The sequence below is a fragment of the Polypterus senegalus genome, chromosome 8 (assembly GCF_016835505.1).
Source record: "Polypterus senegalus isolate Bchr_013 chromosome 8, ASM1683550v1, whole genome shotgun sequence".
Taxonomy (NCBI): domain Eukaryota; kingdom Metazoa; phylum Chordata; class Cladistia; order Polypteriformes; family Polypteridae; genus Polypterus; species Polypterus senegalus.
Genome location: NC_053161.1, coordinates 103,874,697 through 103,895,026, shown reverse-complemented (window position 1 = coordinate 103,895,026; position 20,330 = coordinate 103,874,697). Strand labels below are relative to the sequence as shown.

The window sequence follows — 20,330 nt, the reverse complement described above, 5'->3', positions numbered from 1 at the left end:
CAATTACGTTTTTTTATACCGCTGAAGATGTGCAATGCTTTTACTGGACATTTTTATATAATTATTTTTCTTCCCGATTGCTAACATTGGCATATGTAATCCCTGGGATCTGGTTTGAGGCGTACTGCGGTTTGTACAATCCCAAGCAGCACGTACGTGAGTCATCTTTATCTACAGTATTACTTCACTGTATCCACAGCAGTGCCACTCGCAATATGGCGGCGACGTTGACGTACGATGCTGCTGGTCATGCGGCGTCTAGTAATTCTATGTTTATGATCCTGACACGTTAACACGAACATAAAAGCAGAGTTTACGTAGAGTGATCTGAATTACGTGCATACATTTTTATACCGCTGAAGATGTGCAATGCTTTTACTGGACATTTTTATATAATTATTTTTTCTTCCCGATTGCTAACATTGGCATATGTGAATGATAAAACAAAAAACGCCGGCTTTTGGTATGGCTATTGCCGGAAGTAGACAGCACAGTGGCGCAGGCAGACGAATAGACAACCTACATTTTCCTGTTGAGGGTCCTTTTTTAGCGTCGGTTGCGTAGAAACTGCTGTTGTAAATTTTTGAAGCACTTTCTCAATAACGAAGTATCGCTCAGGCTACATCGATAATTAACCGAGTCGTGGTTAATAGGAGTCCAGTCAAACGGCGCTGCTTTGTATTTTTGTTCAACTGAACAACTTCTAACTGATAATCTTGTATAAAGAGTCGCGACGGTGGAGCAATTTGGCGAATGATGAATGGAAGGGATTTGGTTATCTCTGATGATTAATTAAAACGGAGCAAAAAGAAAAGCCTAACCGGAGAAGTCGAAGGCGGTAGTGGATGAAGGGGCTGTGTGCCCGTATTTAGTTTACCGTAGATGTTCGCTGCTTGCTCCTAAGGTCGGGATCGCGTTTTTACCTCCGCAAAGCCAAAAGATGGCCGAGAATGCTGCTGGTTTTTCCGATCTGAATCAAGATAAGTATGACAAAGATGAGCTTAAAATCATCTGTTTGGGCGACAGCGCTGTTGGAAAATCAAAGTAAGTTCTTTTGGCAAATGGATAACAATTTAACAACTAGGGGGCACAGCATTGCCTTTGTAAAAAGTTATACAATTGTTCAGAGTGAATTTATCGTGTGTATATCACGTTAGGGAGACTTACACAATGCTGGCGTCCGCCCCTGCATTCTAAATGTGCTAGTGTGTCTTAAGTTGCACATCAGCTGTCTGTGCTTATGTGTTTCTGTTTCATTCATGTCTTTTGTTTATTGTTCAGGTTGATGGAGAGATTCCTCATGCAAGTGTAGTATCCTTTTGTGTTTGCCGATGAAGGTAATTTATTTGTCGTACACATAAACAACATTTGTGAAGACCTATCGCTGACAAATAAGGAGTACAGGTCACACCGATGTGGTATTACTGCCTCAAATTATGCTTTGTTCTTGTATGTGCAGTTTGCACATTTCCCTGTGTCTGAGTGGGTTTTTCCTCCTATATCCTCAAAGACTTGCAGGTAAGGTTGATTGGTAATTCTAAATTGACCCGGTAAGTGTTTGAGGTGGCCCTGTGGCAGGCATGACACCATGGCCAAGAATGCTTTCTGTCGTTTGTAAAGCTGCTGAGACAGGCATCAGTCTCACAGAGGCCTGCAGTTGGATTAAGTAGCTTTGAGAATGCAAGTACGGTATGCAGTATCTTGCAAAAAGGAAATTTGAACCTCAGATTCCAGCACACAAATGCCAGCTAATTTGTATATATTCTATATGTAAATATGTTATTTAGGCTGCAGTATATCCTTCATTTTGTAACTTAAAAACAATTTTAGCAAGATTGTATTTCTGCAGAATGGATTGCAGGCCATTGCATTAAAGTAATAATTACAAAACAGTCCTTGTGCCCATCGTTGTGTTGTGACTGGCCTCCCTATCTTCCTCTTGTCTATAGTTACGCCATCCCACCAGGACTTTCCTTCTCCCTAATCATTTTCGTTGTTTAGATGGGCCTTAGCTCTGCATGTAACATAAAATGTGCACATGGACTTTTGGAGTCCAGTGTCTTCATTTTGTCATGCTTGTATCATTGCTGAAAGTTTACTGAGTGAATTTCCTGTTGTGCCTTTTGTTATCCTTAAATGTGACTTCCAGTCATTCCAAAGACCTGTCTACCTACGCACTCACACTTTACAAATATCCAACAACTGTGGATGGAAAAACTATCTTAGTAGGTGAGTGCATTTATTTATTTATTTATTAATTACAATTTCAGATGTTTTACAATTTCCATTGCATACAATTACATATTGACAGCAATGTTATTCTAGGTATATAATGCAATGCATTAATATTTGTTGCCATTTCTATAAAAAGTCGAAATTGGTGCTAGAATGCACTTGTGATACTTTAAAAATACTTGCAAATTTTGGTGGTGTTTGCATTGCTTTGTGCAATTTATTAAACCTGCAAAAAACCAAAAGATTTAGCAGCTTTTAAACAACTTATTTGTCAAAAATGCCGCTTGAATTTGCTGCAGTGAGTTGGCATTTCAGGACACTGTTAGACATTACCCGAGGATGTTTGTTGTCTTTGTTGTCTGTGCCATGACGGACACAAGACTAAATATGTTCATCTCAAAGTATTAATGAGGGTGCAGTGTCTAGATTTGTGGTATTTCTATTATTTTACAATAAAAATTAAAATTCTTCTACAAAAAAATGTTGTTCAATGTTCAAAAATGAATTTTGTGGAATTTTAAGTGTTGCACAAACAGTGGCAACTAGCAGCATTTTTTTCCCCTCTCTGCGCAGTACAGTGACATTTAGCATTTTAACTGATGGCCATGGTCCTTTGTACACCTTTCTTTATAACTGCTTTTATACATTGCTGTCAACCCGGGAAATTACCTGGTTGTGTGTGTATATATGTATATATATATATATGTGTATATACAGTATATGTATGTATATATATATATATATGTATATGTATGTGACTTAAGACCCGGGCATATTCTTCTTTTCAGTCGTAAGTGCAATTTACATATTCTTAGAGAATCCAGGGTAGTCACAACACACTCCCATGATCACAAGCTATGTAGTCTGAGTTACCCAGTGTCTCTGTTCAACCAATCTGCAGTTTGCTGCGACAAAGTCAGCCTAAGTCATAAGGGTGGTCTCTGTATGTGTGAGACTTGTGAACCAATGAGTGCCCACCCGTAAGTACAATGCATAGAATGCAATGATGAGGAATATTGGTGTTGTGGAACACACACACACACACACACACACACACACACACACTGAAGAGAGGCTCATGGGTATGATGTCTAATGTTTTACATACCACAATCGAATTTAGAGATGGGTAGAGAGGACGTAGTTTGTAAGATTGTAGCTTGGCTCATTGTCCCTGTAAGCCCATTGCACGGCCATGACTCTGTCAGGCAGCACGCATTTATCAGAAAAAGGAACAAGCTCACAATACTCTGAAAGTGTGTAAATGTGTTAGGTTATCTGTTGCAGTCTCATAATTTGACATGTCCATTGATCTCTTGTCAGGGAAGTTGACACGCTGGCGGCTCTGAGGCTAAGGATTTGCGCTGGTATCCCGAAGGTTGCCTGTTCAAATCTCCATCACTGCCAAATGACATCCTACTCTGCTGGGCCCTTGAGTAAGGCCCTTAACCTGCAATTGCTCCAGGGGCGCTGTACAATGGCTGACCCTGCACTCTGACCCCAAGGGGTATGCAAAAACTAACAAATTCCTAATACAAGAAAATATATAAGGTGAAATAAATAAAAAAAAAAAAAAAAAAAAGATTAGTAACTGTAGTTATCAAGTATTGTATTGTGAGATGTCAACTTGAGAGATAGACAGACTGACAGACCGAGTCCCCAACCCTCCCCAATATGAAATAGGTGATGACAGATGTTTTTTTGCATTTCTGGCACTGATAGAACATATGACTAGGTCATGAAGATTTGTACTGAGTGTTTAGTTCTTGCTACAGTTTCGTGATGTTCCCTGTGGAGGAGGGCTAACTCTAAAGCATGGGTGCCCAGTGCGTCGATTGCAACCAGTAGATCGCAAAGGTAGTGCAGGTAGATCGCGTTGCATTAAAAAAAAAAAATTTGAAAACGTTAGTCTATCATATATCCTCTCTATGGTATTTGCCGCTTGATTGACATACAGGGTGGCCAGTCTGAGATGTCTTTTCTTCTGTCATCACGCATGATCTACTGCAAAACTCTGGCTATCTTGGTGATCTAGTTAACCTTCCAATTTATATCGACTAAAGAAGGGATTTAAAAAAAAAAAAAATGTTTGGGAAAGGTATGGGCTGAATGTGGAATTGGAAGAGGATTTTTTTCTCACAATGTCACAATCGAAGTGCGTTTGTCTGATCTGTCAATCTATCACTGCTATTCCAAAGAAGGAAAATGTGGAAAGGCACTTTCAAGCTATTCATAAAAACTACAAAACTGACGTCCTTCCAAAAAGTGATCTGAGAAAGAGAAAGGAGAGGGAACTTAAATCGCATTTAATCAGACAGCCGTCATTTTTCACTCGGCTGAATTCAAAAGCTCCTTGACTGCATTATTTGGCTGTACTTATTTATGCGAGCCAACCTTTTCCCACATGATGATTATTAAATCCAAATACTGTAGTGACCATAAATGTATTGAATTGTTATTGTGCCATAAAGGTTATTCAGTTATGCAAGGTACAACAACATACATTTCATGTATAAAGTATACTAGAGAGAGAGAGAATTTTTAATGTAGGTAGATTATTTCAACCTGGTCATTTTAAAAGTAGCTCTCAAGCCGAACAAGTGTGGGCACTCCTGCTCTAAAGTGTGTGTGTTGGTCATCCTGTGATTTGCCCGAGCTATGTGCTTTTTGTTCACTCTACTAGAAATGTCACTTTAGCAAATGATTTAAAAACTAGTGTTCACTTTCTCCCAGATCATCTATTAGTAATGTGACAATATTCTCTTCACTTATAATTAGCTGCTTTTATACTCCCTGATTAGGATCTTTTGTATCTTTATAATATTAAATATAGTGTATGTATCCATTATTGTACTTTTCCCCCAAAAAATACATACAGCTAAAAGTAATTAAAGTAAATGTGACAAATGAAGTTTAAAATATAACATTCATGTATTCAATGCTGTAATTCAGGTTCTTGGTATAGACATGTTTAAATGTTACATTAAATATTCCTCCATTTATTGTATTGTTTTGCATCTGATATTTGCAAAATGTATGAAATCATAACCCAGTTATACATTGAGGGTACATAATCAGGAATGAGGACATAGACAGAGATGCTATGAATTGGTTAGTAGCTTTTATTTCTTGTAGTCCTCATCTGTCAGGACCTTTAAATGAGTAAAACTTAGCGTGTCTGTCATCAAGAAGGATCAACAACACATTTACAGTGGTGTGAAAAACTATTTGCCCCCTTCCTGATTTCTTATTCTTTTGTATGTTTGTCACACAAAATGTTTCTGATCATCAAACACATTTAACCATTAGTCAAATATAACACAAGTAAACACAAAATGCAGTTTTTAAATGATGGTTTTTATTATTTAGGGAGAAAAAATCCAAACCTACATGGCCCTGTGTGAAAAAGTAATTGCCCCTTGTTAAAAATCACCTAACTGTGGTGTATCACACCTGAGCTCAATTTCCGTAGCCACCCCCAGGCCTGATTACTGCCACACCTGTTTCAATCAAGAAATCACTTAAATTGGAGCTGCCTGACACAGAGAAGTAGACCAAAAGCACCTCAAAAGCTAGACATCATGCCAAGATCCAAAGAAATTCAGGAACAAATGAGAACAGAAGTAATTGAGATCTATCAGTCTGGTAAAGGTTATAAAGCCATTTCTAAAGCTTTGGGACTCCAGCAAACCACAGTGAGAGCCATTATCCACAAATGGCAAAAACATGGAACAGTGGTGAACCTTCCCAGGAGTGGCTGGCCGACCAAAATTACCCCAAGAGCGCAGAGGCGACTCATCCGAGAGGTCACAAAAGACCCCAGGACAACGTCTAAAGAACTGCAGGCCTCACTTGCCTCAATTAAGGTCAGTGTTCACGACTCCACCATAAGAAAGAGACTGGGCAAAAACAGCCTGCATGGCAGATTTCCAAGGCAAACCACTGTTAAGCAAAAGAACATTAGGGCTCGTCTCAATTTTGCTAAGAAACATCTCAATGATTGCCAAGACTTTTGAGAAAATACCTTGTGGACTGATGAGACAAAAGTTGAACTTTGTGGAAGGCAAATGTCCCGTTACATCTGGCGTAAAAGGAACACAGCATTTCAGAAAAGAACATCATACCAACAGTAAAATATGGTGGTGGTAGTGTGATGGTCTGGGGTTGTTTTGCTGCTTCAGGACCTGGAAGGCTTGCTGTGATAGATGGAACCATGAATTCTACTGTCTACCAAAAAATCCTGAAGGAGAATGTCTGGCCATCTGTTCGTCAACTCAAGCTGAAGAGATCTTGGGTGCTGCAACAGGACAATGACCCAAAACACACCAGCAAATCCACCTCTGAATGGCTGAAGAAAAACAAAATGAAGACTTTGCAGTGGCCTAGTCAAAGTCCTGACCTGAATCTAATTGAGATGCTATGGCATGACCTTAAAAAGGCGGTTCATGCTAGAAAACCCTCAAATAAAGCTGAATTACAACAATTCTGCAAAGATGAGTGGGCCAAAATTCCTCCAGAGCTGTAAAGACTCATTGCAAGTTATCATAAGCGCTTGATTGCAGTTATTGCTGCTAATGGTGGCCCAACCAGTTATTAGGTTCAGGGGGCAATTACTTTTTCACACAGGGCCATGTAGGTTTGGATTTTTTTTTCTCCCTAAATAATAAAAACCATCATTTAAAAACTGCATTTTGTGTTTACTTGTGTTATATTTGAATAATGGTTAAATGTGTTTGATGATCAGAAACATTTTGTGTGACAAACATGCAAAAGAATAAGAAATCAGGAAGGGGGCAAATAGTTTTTCACACCACTGTACTTTGTTAGATGACTGAGGAAAGGATGTCTTCATTTATGCCTGCCATCTATTGTAGGTGCACAGAGGAGTCCATTCTCACTAGCCGTAGAACATTACCATTGTACAACAGTAGGAGCAAATCACTAATATTACTGGTACTTGGCTCTTTATGGTCCAGGACAAACAGATACACACCCACTGTGCATATCTGTATAGATACTTTGTGTATGTAACACATGCCACATACAGCTCTAGAAAAGCAGGCCGTATTATCAAAGACCTTGGTCGCCATGCACTCATTCTTTTTCCTTCTTCCATTCTGAAGCGCCAGTTTCCAGCACTGCCCTATTTGCCTTATGAAGACATTGCTTCTTATGAGTGGAGCGTGGCACGGCTTAGGTTGCTGCCTTACCCTAATTCTGTCCATTTATTCACCAGTACAATTAAAATTGTATATCCTAACTCTCTCCTAAAGCATAGACTGTGCAAAATGTATCCGTGAGACAGTGGAAGCAGGACCTAACCTTAGCCTGTGTTTTGGCTGTGCCCTTAATTGTATCTTAATGTTTGATGTGTCATTACTTACGCTTGGAGTTCTGTTATGAAATATGCTTAAAGCAGCTCAGTTGTTAAAGATAAGATCATTCTAATATAGTAAATTTTTGTCCGCTGCAGTAGTGTAGGGAAAGGTTCTGTTTTGTTCACTTGCCGGGAGCTTTTCTAATTATTGAATATGGCAATCCATGGTAACTACTGATCCTTGTTACCCACACTTGTGATATAAGGTGAGGTTTCTACTGTTGTGGAAGGGTAGACTGTAGATCAGTGCTTATCAAGTTCAGTCCTGGTGGCTTCCTATGGCTGCAGATCTTCGAAAAAGTTTCATAATCATATTAATTTGAATTGATCTCGAATTGATCTCGGTGTTTAATGAGTTGGTATGTTTTCTTTCTCATTATCTTTAAAAGCTTAAGTCTGTTTTGTAATTTCAATTTCTTGATTGTATCCAAAACAGTGCCACTTAGTGATGAGTAAGCAGACACCAATGCACAATGACAATGGATGCTAAAGGGCAGCCATTACAAATGTATGAACTGAAAAGCAAAAAGAAGAAATCTTGCCTGGGTAACGCACAAATTCATGCAGAATGTTTGTAATTTCTGGTTTGATGCCAAAAAAAGAAAAAAAACTAGGGAATTAGGAAATAAGAGCTTGTTTAAGATAGGAGTCCATTTAAAAGAAAAAGATGGTTGGAATGAAAGCTTCCAGCCACAGCAGGCCCCAGGGCTGAAATTAAGCACTACTGCTGTAGATGAGACAATAATAACAACAACAACAACAACAACATTTATTTATATAGCACATTTTCATACAAACAATAGCTCAAAGTGCTTTACATAATAAAGAATAGAAAAATAAAAGACACAATAAGAAAATAAAATAAGTCAACATTAATTAGCATAGAATAAGAGTAAGGTCCAATGGCCAGGGTGGACAGAAAAAACAAACAAAAAAAAAAACTCCAGACAGCTGGAGAAAAAAATAAAATCTGCAGGGATTCCAGACCATTAGACTGTCCAGTCCCCTCTGGGCAAAATACATCTGTACTGCAGATGGAATGAACTTCAGCTTGCCACAATTCTGAATTTAAAATAAGCAGATCGTGTCATGAAGGAATGGATTTGCACTTGACTAATCTCAGGTGTTCTGCAAGTAACTTTAATACTTGGCATGTTCATTGTTTTTCTTGATTTTCCATTTAAATGTTAGCCTGTGTAGGATTCATGCTTTTCCTTTACATTAACTTTATTATTTTTTTTTTAATTCATTCTTTGTAGTAATATATAATCTGGCTAATTTTTTTCAGATTTTTGGGATACTGCTGGACAGGAGAAATTTCAGAGTATGCATCCTTCTTACTACCACAAAGCTCATGCCTGCATTATGGTAAAATCCCTTGTGTTTTTTGTACCCTTTTACAGTATGTCTTATATTGATACCACATAAGGTGTAGGCTGCATTTCCAGGTAGAAATATTAAAACATATGTGGGGCAGCTTGATCTGGGGTAATTTTGTCTGTAAATATTTGTTAGATACTGTATAGCATAACCACAACTGTAAATTATTTTTCAATTCTTCATCAGTGGAAACATTGTATTTACACATATTTCTACACAGAGATACACCTGAGACAGATTCACTGCATACATTTTTATTCAAAATCCACCTGTATATATCAATAAGGCACATTTACTAAACTTTTCAACATTAACTTAAAGTTCACGTTTAAGTCTGTGAGTGCAGTAAGAATCAGCTGTATGTACAGTACATTGAGGCCATGTTAATTTTGTTTTCATATTTTTGTTTCCAAATGATTTTGAAATAACTCTATGCATGAATAATAACACAGAAATTATTTCACTCAATAGGTTTTTGACATTCAGAGAAAAATAACCTATAAAAATCTTGGCAACTGGTACAAGGAATTAAGGGAGTATCGCCCAGAAATCCCATGCATATTAGTTGCAAATAAAATCGATGGTGAGTATTTTTTTTTTAATTTTAATTGCAAACTCATAATTTGACAGTAAGAAAGAATTTTGAAAAATGGCTGTGTTAGCTTGGTTTACATAACAAAAGTTTTATTAAGTTCATATTTAAAAACCTACAGTGGCAATAAATGCCATAGAGCTCTCAATACAGTATTATCCTGATAGTGGGAGTACATTGGGATCATTTTACGATTTTTTTTACGTTCTTTAAAGTTTTGGAAACTTTAACCTTTAAATCAAGCCATCACCTCTTTGACTTTGTTCTGTATATTATTGTATATTATGTTCTAAATTATGCTATTCTGAATATCTCCCAATAACAACTTAATAAAAGTCCCTTTTCCCTTTTAATTTATTCAGATTTAGACTAAATTGTAATTAACAACTTATTCAAATATGTAGATGATCCTGAATTCATTTAATTAGCAGATATACAGTACTGTGCAAAAGTTTTACACAGGTGTGAAAAAAATGCTGTAAACAAAGAATGCTTTCAGAAATATAAATAATGATTGTTTATTTTTATTAATTTACAAAATGCAAAGTGAGCGAACAAAAGAAAAATCTAAATCAAATCAATATTTGGTGTTACTACCTTTTGCCTTCAAACCAGCATCAATTCTTATAGGTACACTTGCACAAAGTCAGGGATTTTGTAGGATTATAGTCAGGTGTATGATCAACCAGTTATACCAAACAGGTGCTAATGATCATCAATGTCACACGTAGGTTGAAACACAGTCATTAACTGAAACAGAAACAGCTATGTAGGTGGCTTAAAACTGGGTGAGGAACAGCCAAACTCTGCTACCAAGGTGAGGTTGTGGAAGACAGTTTCATGTCATGGCAGGATTGAGCACAGCAACAAGACACAAGGTAGTTATACTGCATCAGCAAGGTCTCTCCCAGACAAAGATTTCAAAGCAGACTGGGGTTTCAAGATGTGCTGTTCAAGCTCTTTTGAAGAAGCACAAAGAAACGGGCAACGCTGAGGATCATGGACGCAGTGGTCGGCCAAGGAAACTTAGTGCAGCAGATGAAAGACACATCAAGCTTATTACCCTTCGAAATCGGAAGATGTCCTGCAGTGCCATCAGCTCACAACTGGCAGAAACCAGTGGGACCCAGGTATACCCATCTACTGTCCGGAGAAGTCTGGCCAAAAGTGGTCTTCATGTAAGAGTTGCAGCCAAAAAGTCATACCTCTGACGTGGAAACAAGGCCAAGCGACTCAAGTATGCACGAAAACATAGGAACTGGGGTACAGAAAATGGCAGCAGGTGCTTTGGACTGATGAGTCAAAATTTGAAATATTTGGCTGTAGCAGAAGGCAGTTTGTTCGTGGAGGGGCTGGAGAGAGGTACAATATTGAGTGTATGCAGGCAACAGTGAAGCATGGTGGAGGTTCCTTGAACGTTTGGGGCTGCATTTCTGCAAATGGAGTTGGAGATTTAGTCAGGATTAATGGTGTTCTCAATGCTGAGAAATACAGGCAGATACGTATCCATCATGCAGCACCATCAGGGAAGTGTATGATTGGCCCCAAATTTATTCTGCAACAGGACAACGACCCCAAACATACAGCCAAAGTCATTAAGAACTATCTTCAGCGTAAAGAAGAACAAGAAGTCCTGGAAGTGATGGTATGACCCCCACAGAGCCCTGATCTCAACATCATCGAGTGTGTCTGGGATTACATGAAGAGACAGGAGGATGTGAGGAAGCCTACATTCACAGAAGATCTGTGGTTAGTTCTCCAAGATGTTTGGAACAACCTATCAGCAGAGTTCCTTCAAAAACTATGTGCAAGTGTACCTAGAAGAATTGATGCTGTTTTGAAGGCAAAGGGTGGTCACACCAAATATTGATTTGATTTAGATTTCTCTTATGTTCATTCACTGCATTTTGTTGATTGATAAAAATAAATGATTAACACTTCCATTTTTGAAAATATTCTTTGTGTACAGCATTTTTTCACACCTGCCTAAAAACTGTGTATAAAAAATCAAATATACTTAAGTTTAAAATATTGCATATAGGAGATAAAAAAAACTGAATAGTAAATGTTAAACTGTGTTGTGTTTGATGGCTTATTGTTTTCAAGACGATAAACACCAGAGGCCATTTTATTAAAGAGTAGGCTCAGAAAATTTTATAGCAGATAGTTAGCAAGCATAAAAAACAACCTTTAAATGCAGTAATGAAATGTGAAGTAGGTCTTAATTTTTTTACAAAGGCCAAAACTGTAATTAAAATTATGTTAAATGTTGCTCCAGTTTTCCACTCTGGCCATAATTACTTTTAATTCTCCCTGCCTTTCCAAATATCAATGGATCTTCAGGCATGTGAAAAAGAAGTTGGAAGGTTAGATAAAAAGATAAGGGTTAAGTAAGTAAAGGACTAAGGGACAAATTGACTTATATATAATATACACACACACAACTCATCCATGTTGTGTAACATTTGACAGTCACCTAATTATAAGCAGGATCTTCTTTTATGACACTTTTTGTTTCAGCCAGTACCTTCAGTTGTGGCCTGCACTATTCCCACCACTAGAACTCTCTTTATTTATAAGTGAAGCTGAACTCATTGTAAGAGCACTGCAGATCTGTCCTCAACAGACCTGGATACATAATACAAATGCACTAAATTAAAAAAAAAAAATGTTGTTGTAAACTTAAAGTTATGGATTATGTTATTAAGAATTTGTACATTCTCATGCCTGCAAGTGTCGTCTTTAAGGAATGTGCTTTGGAAGTTTAGTTTGTTTCCTCTCTCTCTTTTTCTTAGCTGACATGAAGGTAACCCAGAAAAACTTCAGTTTTGCTAAAAAGCACGGACTTCCCTTCTATTTTGTTTCTGCTGCAGATGGCACAAATGTAGTTAAGGTCAGTATGCCAATTGATTCTCAATTGAATACCTTTATTTGGATTTTTGGTGTTCTCACACAACTTTGAAATGTTCCTACTCATTAAATTATATACACTGGATTGGTTTAAAAACAAGTGACCTGATGTAGTAGTTGGATGGGCCCAGACAATATACAAATGACTGAAAAAAGTTTTTTCACAAAGAACTGTGAACATGCCAGATTAACTAAACCGAAGCTGCATTTTTGATTGCCCTTAAACCTCTTATAGTTATGTGTTTTGAGATAAGAATGAAATTATAAACCGACTATGTGCTTTGTGTCTAAGGATCTCTTCACTGTCAAATGTTTGTCTGGAATAGTTGAGAGCTATCTTAGTTACATTTTTCCAGGTAGACTGAATAAAATTACAAATAGTTTCATCAGCAAATAATTTCATTTCTCACATATTGTCCCTAGCTGTTCAGAGATGCAATCAAACTGGCATTATCTTATAAGCTAAATTCCTGTGATTTCATGGATGAAGTCATGCGCGAATTAGAGGTAAGAAAGTTCTTTTACTTGCATTTACATTTAAAGTGTACTATACAATAAAGTACACAGATATATATACTTCTCAAAACGTAATTTTAATAAGTTTATTATGTCACTTAAACTTAACAAAACAAAGGAAAAAAGGACTTGTCATCAAAGAACTAGTATGTGACTGCATAGTCTTTAGAAAGAAATACTGCCTCGAAATGCTTCTTGTGAGTTTTGCTAAGCTTGTTCCATCTTTCCACTGAAATAATGTTAGCACATCTCACCTGTAAATCAAGGAGCAGTCCATTTTCCTCTTCAGCCATTCCTCTGTGCTTTAGGATTTATAGTCCACTCCACAAGTATTGGAACAGCAAGGTCAATTAATTTGTTTTTACTCTACACTGAAGACATTCGTATATGAGATCAAAGGATGATTATGAGACGAGAGATCAGAGATTCTGATTTTATTCCCTGGTATTTACATCTAGATAAGTTACAAAACGTGCTGTGGTCCATGTTATTTATCAAACCACCCAGTTTTTCAAGATGTCCTAATTAAACTCGCATGTTCAAGACCTCCAGTACTAGTGACAGCAAAGGAACTTCATGGCTTCGTGGAACTGCTGTACATTTGAGGGTTTGCTTTTTTGAAGGCTTAATTTCAGAGGGCTGAGAAGCATTCTGAAACAGTTCTATTTTTGTTCTGTGTATTGACGCATCATTTTCCCAGAAAGACTTGCTAAGGTTTGTTTAAGTAGGTGTGGGAAAAGAACCGACATGCTGTTATGTATCTTTTTATTTTTCTTCACTGTTGACCTCTGACCATATAATTTTTCTTGGATTGATCTCCTGCAGGTTGTTTGTGTTAAGAACATTGATGCAGATCGTTTGAGTCCCACGTTTAGGTCCATGGAAGTCCAGCAGTGTATCGTCAACTGTCAATAAGATCCTTTATTACTTTTCCTCTTACAAATGCAGATTTAGAGGCTCTGTGTTTTCTATATACTCGGTAACTCTAGAGTCACCTTGAAAAATGGATTTGTGCTTTTAAGGGCTTCTTCTGCTTGGTGACAATTTTATTTCTAATATTCATGGCTGGTTCTTTTGTCATCTTTTCTTAATTTTTTAAGTTGTAAACAACACTAAAAAAAGCAAGCAGCTCTTAAGTTTTTTTCTTTATATAAAACACAGATGAATATTGCTAGAGTTGGCAGTACACTTGACCACTGTTGTATAATGTGATGTCTTGTGCCATCATTAGCTGTGGACTTCATATTTTTTTATAATAGGAGTTTGTTGGATCCTGTTTTTGTTTTAAACCATTTACTTAAGAATGTTTAATTGCACCTTACCATTAAGTTTGTAACCACTTAAGAAATGACACATTAAAACAAAAAGGAAGAACAACACAATGTTTCTGTGTAACGGTTGCATGCGTTTGTAGAGTAGGAAGATGTCATTAATGCCCCAAGACAGTAGGTTTAAGGTGGGCTTGCTCCTGAGCTTGGTTTTATTTGATAGACACACATTTGCATGTTCTGATTGTGCTAATCAAAAAGTAAAACAAAAAAAAATGTCTGTCTTGCCTTCCATGCTATGATGTAGAGTTGTAGATTTTTACTCATTTGGTGATGTTTGTGCCTGAAGGAGAAGTCAAGAGGGTATATTTTCTTTTTGTTATTTTAGTTTGTTGTAGAATACCATGTACTCTAATTAGTGAATTCTAGTGTTCGAAGGCTGTGGGAATTTAGAGGATGAATACCATATACCCTTTACTATGTGCAACAAATGTGTAGTAGTACTATTCCATGATTTTTACTGGTTTAAATTGACTTTTAGAATTAATTGTGGTTCAGTTTTCATGTCAACACTCAAGTCCCATTTCAGAAGGCCTTTATTTCCAGCTTCAGCTAAACGCTTTAAATTTAAAGTGCCAAACTATCTTTCTTGTGAGTAAGGCATAGACTTTATCCCCTGCACCCCACCCCATACTGGGAGAAATTACCATTTAATCAAGCTGTCATTTGTTTGTTTTTATTCTGTGTATGTCCTAAATTCTGAAGAACCCTTAATAATAATTTCATAAAATCCCTTTCCCCTTTTTAATTTATTTAAATATAGGCTTGTGTGAAATCAGGCCGTGTTTATAGGCTGATTTTGGTTTGGAAGGGGTGACCCGAGTTCACTTTATTGACAGCCATTCCACAGACTAGTCGAGTCTGTTATCATACCACACAAAATATACCCTGAGTGTCTCTGAATAGCCTCTCCATGAAGCTACCCTGCCATGGTTACTGAAAGATTTTAAATACTGTTATTCTGATGTGCTCGACATTATCCATTATTTCCCTAAGTAGTAATTTGACTATTGTTGATACTCTGCATATTTTAGCACACTTTTAGAATTCCACAAATTAATATCTGCACACAAAAGCCTATAAAACCATGCTAATCACTGCTCAAGTGAGACAGCCTGTACTTTCGAAGAGTAGTATGCAGCCACTACAGACCAGTAGATAGATAAAGAGACAGACAGATTAAACTTTATTTGTCCCTAAGGAGAAAAATCTGACTTTTTCAGAAGCTCAAGGAAAATATCGATCTATATAAAATGACAAAACATCCAGTGTCCATGTCCATTGTCTGCAAGATGGCTGCAATATCTGACAAACAAAGGCAACAAGAAGCACAAAGAAAGGGGAACGTAAAGGCTAGCATATCGGGTGACCAGAGGTTTCTGAATTCACATTGTGATTGAAACGGATGGACTTGCCATTGTATAATTGTGCCTGCTTTGATAAATGAGAGTTGTGCTACACTACTACATATTATAGCAAACAACAACCCCCAAACACACAAGATCTTCTGGCTCAGACAGTAAGAGAGGTGTTGCTGTCTAATACCAGGCTTGGAGGTGGGAGTATGATGGATCAGATTGTGGTCAGCTTAGGTGAGGTGTACCACAGGTTTATCCGTAAAGGCATCTTTTCCACTCTTTCTGATCTATCTTGATGAAATCTGTCCAGCATTGCAAAGTGTCTGCAATAAGAGGTTTAAGCAGATCTCCAACATACGAAAACTGGCACATTACCAAGAGCACTCGAACATTCCTCATTATATGGAGGGAGGCACACCAGTTCTGTAACCTAGATTTTTACTAAAATGTGTGTGGTGTCTATAAGTGTTGCAAGGTTCCTCATTTCAATTATAATATTGAGTATTCTGCTCCGCATTAATAATACTGTTGTTTCCCCTTGCAGAACTTTGACATGGACAAGAAAGATGACTACTCAGATAAAGAAGATGACAGTTTAAAGGAAGACAACATCAAAAAGACATGACCTACCCTGGTCTTCATAAAATGATTTGGGTTTTAAGCGGAATAGTATCTTATTTTATTTTCCTGACCGTCTTTGAAAGGAGAATCTGTTTGACTGCTGAAAACACACCAGTGAGAAATATACATTACCTAAAATATCTGACCATGATAAACTCTATTCAAATTCAGATTTGTCCCACCAGAAAAAAAACATTGTACTGTGCAGACTCCTATTGTTCCACTTTATGAATTTGAGTCCTGTCAATTGATTTTGTTGCTTTATTTAAAACTGTGAATATTACTGCCACAGCCAAAAGGTGAGTAGTGAGAAAAACGCTATATGTGAGGAATTATTATTATTGTCTGCAATAGAACTGCATTAAAATGATAAAGAGAGTCATTTTACAGATTGTCTTTTAAGCACTCGTATTTGGAGTTGTTAAAGTTTAAAAAGTAACATTTCATAATAGTTAATTTAATAACCATTTTATTTTTTTATTACTAGATATTAATAAAGCATTTAGCAATTGCTGTCGCCTAGTGGGTAAGTCCTAATCCTTGGCTCAGTTGAACTCCCCACAGTTCATTTACTGACATTTTCAAAAATAAATTATTTACAATAGATCATATAACAGTAAAATACTTTCTATACAGTACATATCTAATTCAGAATGTCTTTTTTTTTTTTTTTTTTAAAGATCACTTGTAAGTTTTGCATTTTTTGCTACTCCATTTATTTAATTAACTGACCAAATCCCAATTCTAATTAGCTACCAGCTTGGACTGGGCCTCACATCACTTGCACTTCTAGCAGGTTTTGTCTCCACAGTGTACTTTTCATGGAATGTAAACACTACTGGTGCTCCTGGTTTGTGTACAAAACCACATGAAACAAATCCTGTGTGCAAGACATTGAAATTTAGGTGCACAAAAGAGACGTGTGGCTGCCTGTTGTACAAGGTATTTATTACATTGCAATAAACATGTACCCTCATGAAAGTAACTTGTTATTCACTTACAGTTAAGCTTTAATGTTTGTAAAATACTGTGTTTGATATTCATCTATTATATTTGGTATATTGCATTTGATTCTAAAGTAATTGCTAATCCAAGGTTATGGGATAAATAGTGTAATGCCTTTTCATTTGGGGCAGTGGCAGTAGAGGTGACTTGTTCAGAGTCCATCTACAAAATGTCTTCATTCTCTTAAAAAGCAATGTGGCGTAGTGGTTGAGGCTTTGGACTTCAAACCCTAAGGTTATGGGTTCAGATCCTGCCACTGACATCATGTGACCAGGAGGAGAAAAAAAAACCTGATGTATCTCAAATGTTTTATGTCATTATACAGTAGATAAAGATGTCAGCCAAATGATAATAAATGAAAATAACATTGATAGTATACACCATACAGTCAAATGTTTGTGGGTACCTGACCATCACACCTATATGAGCTTGTTGGACATCCCATTCCAAAACCATGGCCATTAATATTGAATCCCCCCAATGCAGCTATAAGAGGCTCCACTCTTTTGGAAAGGCTTTCCACAACATTTTGCAGTATGCCTGTGGGCATTTGTGCCAATTTAGCCAAATGAGCATTGGTAAGGTCAGGTTCAGATGTTGGATGAGAAGACCAGACTCTCAGTCGGCATCCTAATTCATGCCAAAGGTGTTCAGTAGGGTTTAGGTCAGTGCTGTATGCAAGCTACTCATGTTTCTCTCATGTTTTTATGGACCTGGCTTTGTGCACAAGGTTAGAATCATGTTGGGAAAGAAAAGGGCCTTCCCCAAACTGTTGCAACGAAGTTGGAAGCACAGAATTGTCTAAAATGTCTTGTATGCTGTAACATTTACAGTTCCAAACATGAAAAACATCCCCAGACCATTATCCCTCCTTCACCAATTTTTACAGTAGGTGCTATGCAGGCGAGAAGGCAGCATTCTCTTGGTATCTGCCATTCCCAGATTCCATCATCACACTTAAGTCATCATTCCAGAGGACACCTTTCCACGGCCCAGGAGTCCAATGGTGGGGTGCGTTCCAACACTCCAACCGATACTTGGCATTGCACATCATGACCTTGGGCTTGTGTGCCGCTGCACAGCCATGGAATCCCATTTCGTGAAGCTCCCGACAAACCGTTCTTGTGCTAATGTTGCTTCCAGAGGCAGTTTGTGGTGCTATTGTGAGTGATGCAACAAAGAATTTGTTTTAAATGTGTCATGTGCTTTAGCACTGCAATATAACCCTAACATATCAGTAATATGTAAAATCAGTGTTGACTCAAGAATTGGTCACAATTTATACAATCTTTAGTAACTGATTAAGTATGCCCATCGTTTTATGGCCTCTGAGTTACTCACTTATTTATTTTTTCTGTCTATTATGGGAGCTGGACATTATAGTGTTGGTAGTGTAATTCCCATGAGATAACAAAATAACTTCAAAACACCTCTTCTTTAGCTGAACAATCCTTAACAGAAAACTAATCTGGCATTATTTAAATGTAATATGTAGCAATATTGAAAGAGTTCAGGACTTTAACTGCATACTTGGACATGAAATATTATATTAGCAGCGCAACAGTCCACCATTACCCATAAGTATTAAAAAAAAACAAAATCATTGAGTGGCCGAGCACAATGCCAGAAAATGTAATTGTAAAAATGTTTGGGGAGCAAATGTAATGCGGCAGATGAGTTATTTTTGAAATGCAGTGCTCGGGGTGCATTGTCCAAATCATTTTTAACTGGGCTGCTGCATCGGAGGGTGGGCTTGACACAGGAATATTTTAGGTCAAGCCAGTGGCTGTTTCAGCACCATCAGTACGGTATTAACACTGATTCACTTTCTTTGTCTTTATATCTACCAAGATACACCAGGGTCTTTGCTGGGTAGAATGGCCTGTTTTCATTAAAACTGTTTCCGTGTTCTAAACATCCTCTGTTGCCTTCAGACTACTAGACCTTTGCCTTTGTTTAATGCAGACCTTGGGCAGCTTGCTGTATTTCCTGCTTGATGATTGCTGACTGTCATCACTATATTAATTCATACTGGTCAAACGAATGTTATGATGGCCCACATGGCTTTGGATAATGTCCATCATCTCCATCATATCACAAAGTCCATTTCATCCATTTGACCCTCTAAACTGAGAGTGATCTTTTCATCTGTGCTTTGTCCCAGGTTGTACTGCTGTAGGTTACACTTCGGACTGTACTAGCACATGTTTTGACCAATTCTCATGCAGCCATTCCAGATCAAAACATCTTGTCCTCTTTGTGTTGCTCTATCATTTGAGTTTCTGGAGTTTTGTATTTTTTGCCTAAATCTCTATTATTTCTTTAAATGCGGATGTCATCCTTCTCGTCTTGGATAATGCTCCCTAACAGAGGTCCAAGAATTCCAAATTTATTTTCTACTGTTAAATCTCTTTTGGGCAGCAAACTGAACTTTTCCTGTTAAATTTGCGATGCTTAGCAAAATTTGCTCCACATATCAAGTTTCTAATAAATAAAAATATGTAGGCACTGAAATTGTTCACTTCTTCAGTTTGAGTTCCATTTTAAATTACTTTGGCATTATTCAAGTAAAGAAATCTTTCTGTTCATGACTGAAATCGGCCAATCTTGCGTTGTTGTCATTAAAATATGCATTACCCTCCATTTTAATGATATCTCTTTGGCAATTTTTCTTCTTCCCTATATTTCCGATTGGTTCAGTGTGAAACAACATTCACGTTCATCTGGGTGGCTTAGAAGCCTAATGGAGTAAACTGATCTGTTTGTTTTTCAGTTAAGAGAAAGTGATGGAGTTTCTCTCCTTGGCCCCAGTTGTGACACTGAGCTGTCACCATTTGTTTTATTCGATAGACTTTTGGCTGTTTCTGGAAAGCTGACCATTTCATCTAACCTTGTCAATCTGCCATTTCCAAGTATCTGCAATCTACAAAAGCTGAAGTGCAACTTAGTTTGTCTTTGCAGCGATAGGTTCATGTCTGCTGGGGCGCGATTAGGCATACTCACATTTTT

The 20,330-nt window shown here is 37.4% G+C and overlaps 1 protein-coding gene across 1 annotated transcript; it reads left to right on the top strand.

Moving 5' to 3' along the window:
• Positions 1–318: 318 nt before the first annotated feature.
• rabl2 (RAB, member of RAS oncogene family-like 2) lies at positions 319–16,617 on the top strand. Its single transcript, XM_039761524.1, has 8 exons — positions 319–1,044; positions 1,282–1,311; positions 2,150–2,229; positions 8,900–8,979; positions 9,463–9,574; positions 12,379–12,476; positions 12,917–13,000; positions 16,240–16,617. Exons 1-8 carry the CDS (start codon positions 941–943, stop codon positions 16,318–16,320), a joined length of 669 nt encoding a protein of 222 aa, XP_039617458.1. The 5' UTR covers positions 319–940; the 3' UTR covers positions 16,321–16,617.
• The last annotated feature ends 3,713 nt before the right edge of the window (positions 16,618–20,330 follow it).

Coding starts and splice junctions, on each gene's coding strand:
- rabl2 (XM_039761524.1), top strand. CDS start 941: ATGGCCGAGAATGCTGCTGGTTTTTCCGATCTGAATCAAGATAAGTAT. Junction 2,230..8,899: donor TGGAAAAACTATCTTAGTAG/GTGAGTGCATTT, acceptor AATTTTTTTCAG/ATTTTTGGGATACTGCTGGA. Junction 8,980..9,462: donor AAGCTCATGCCTGCATTATG/GTAAAATCCCTT, acceptor TTCACTCAATAG/GTTTTTGACATTCAGAGAAA.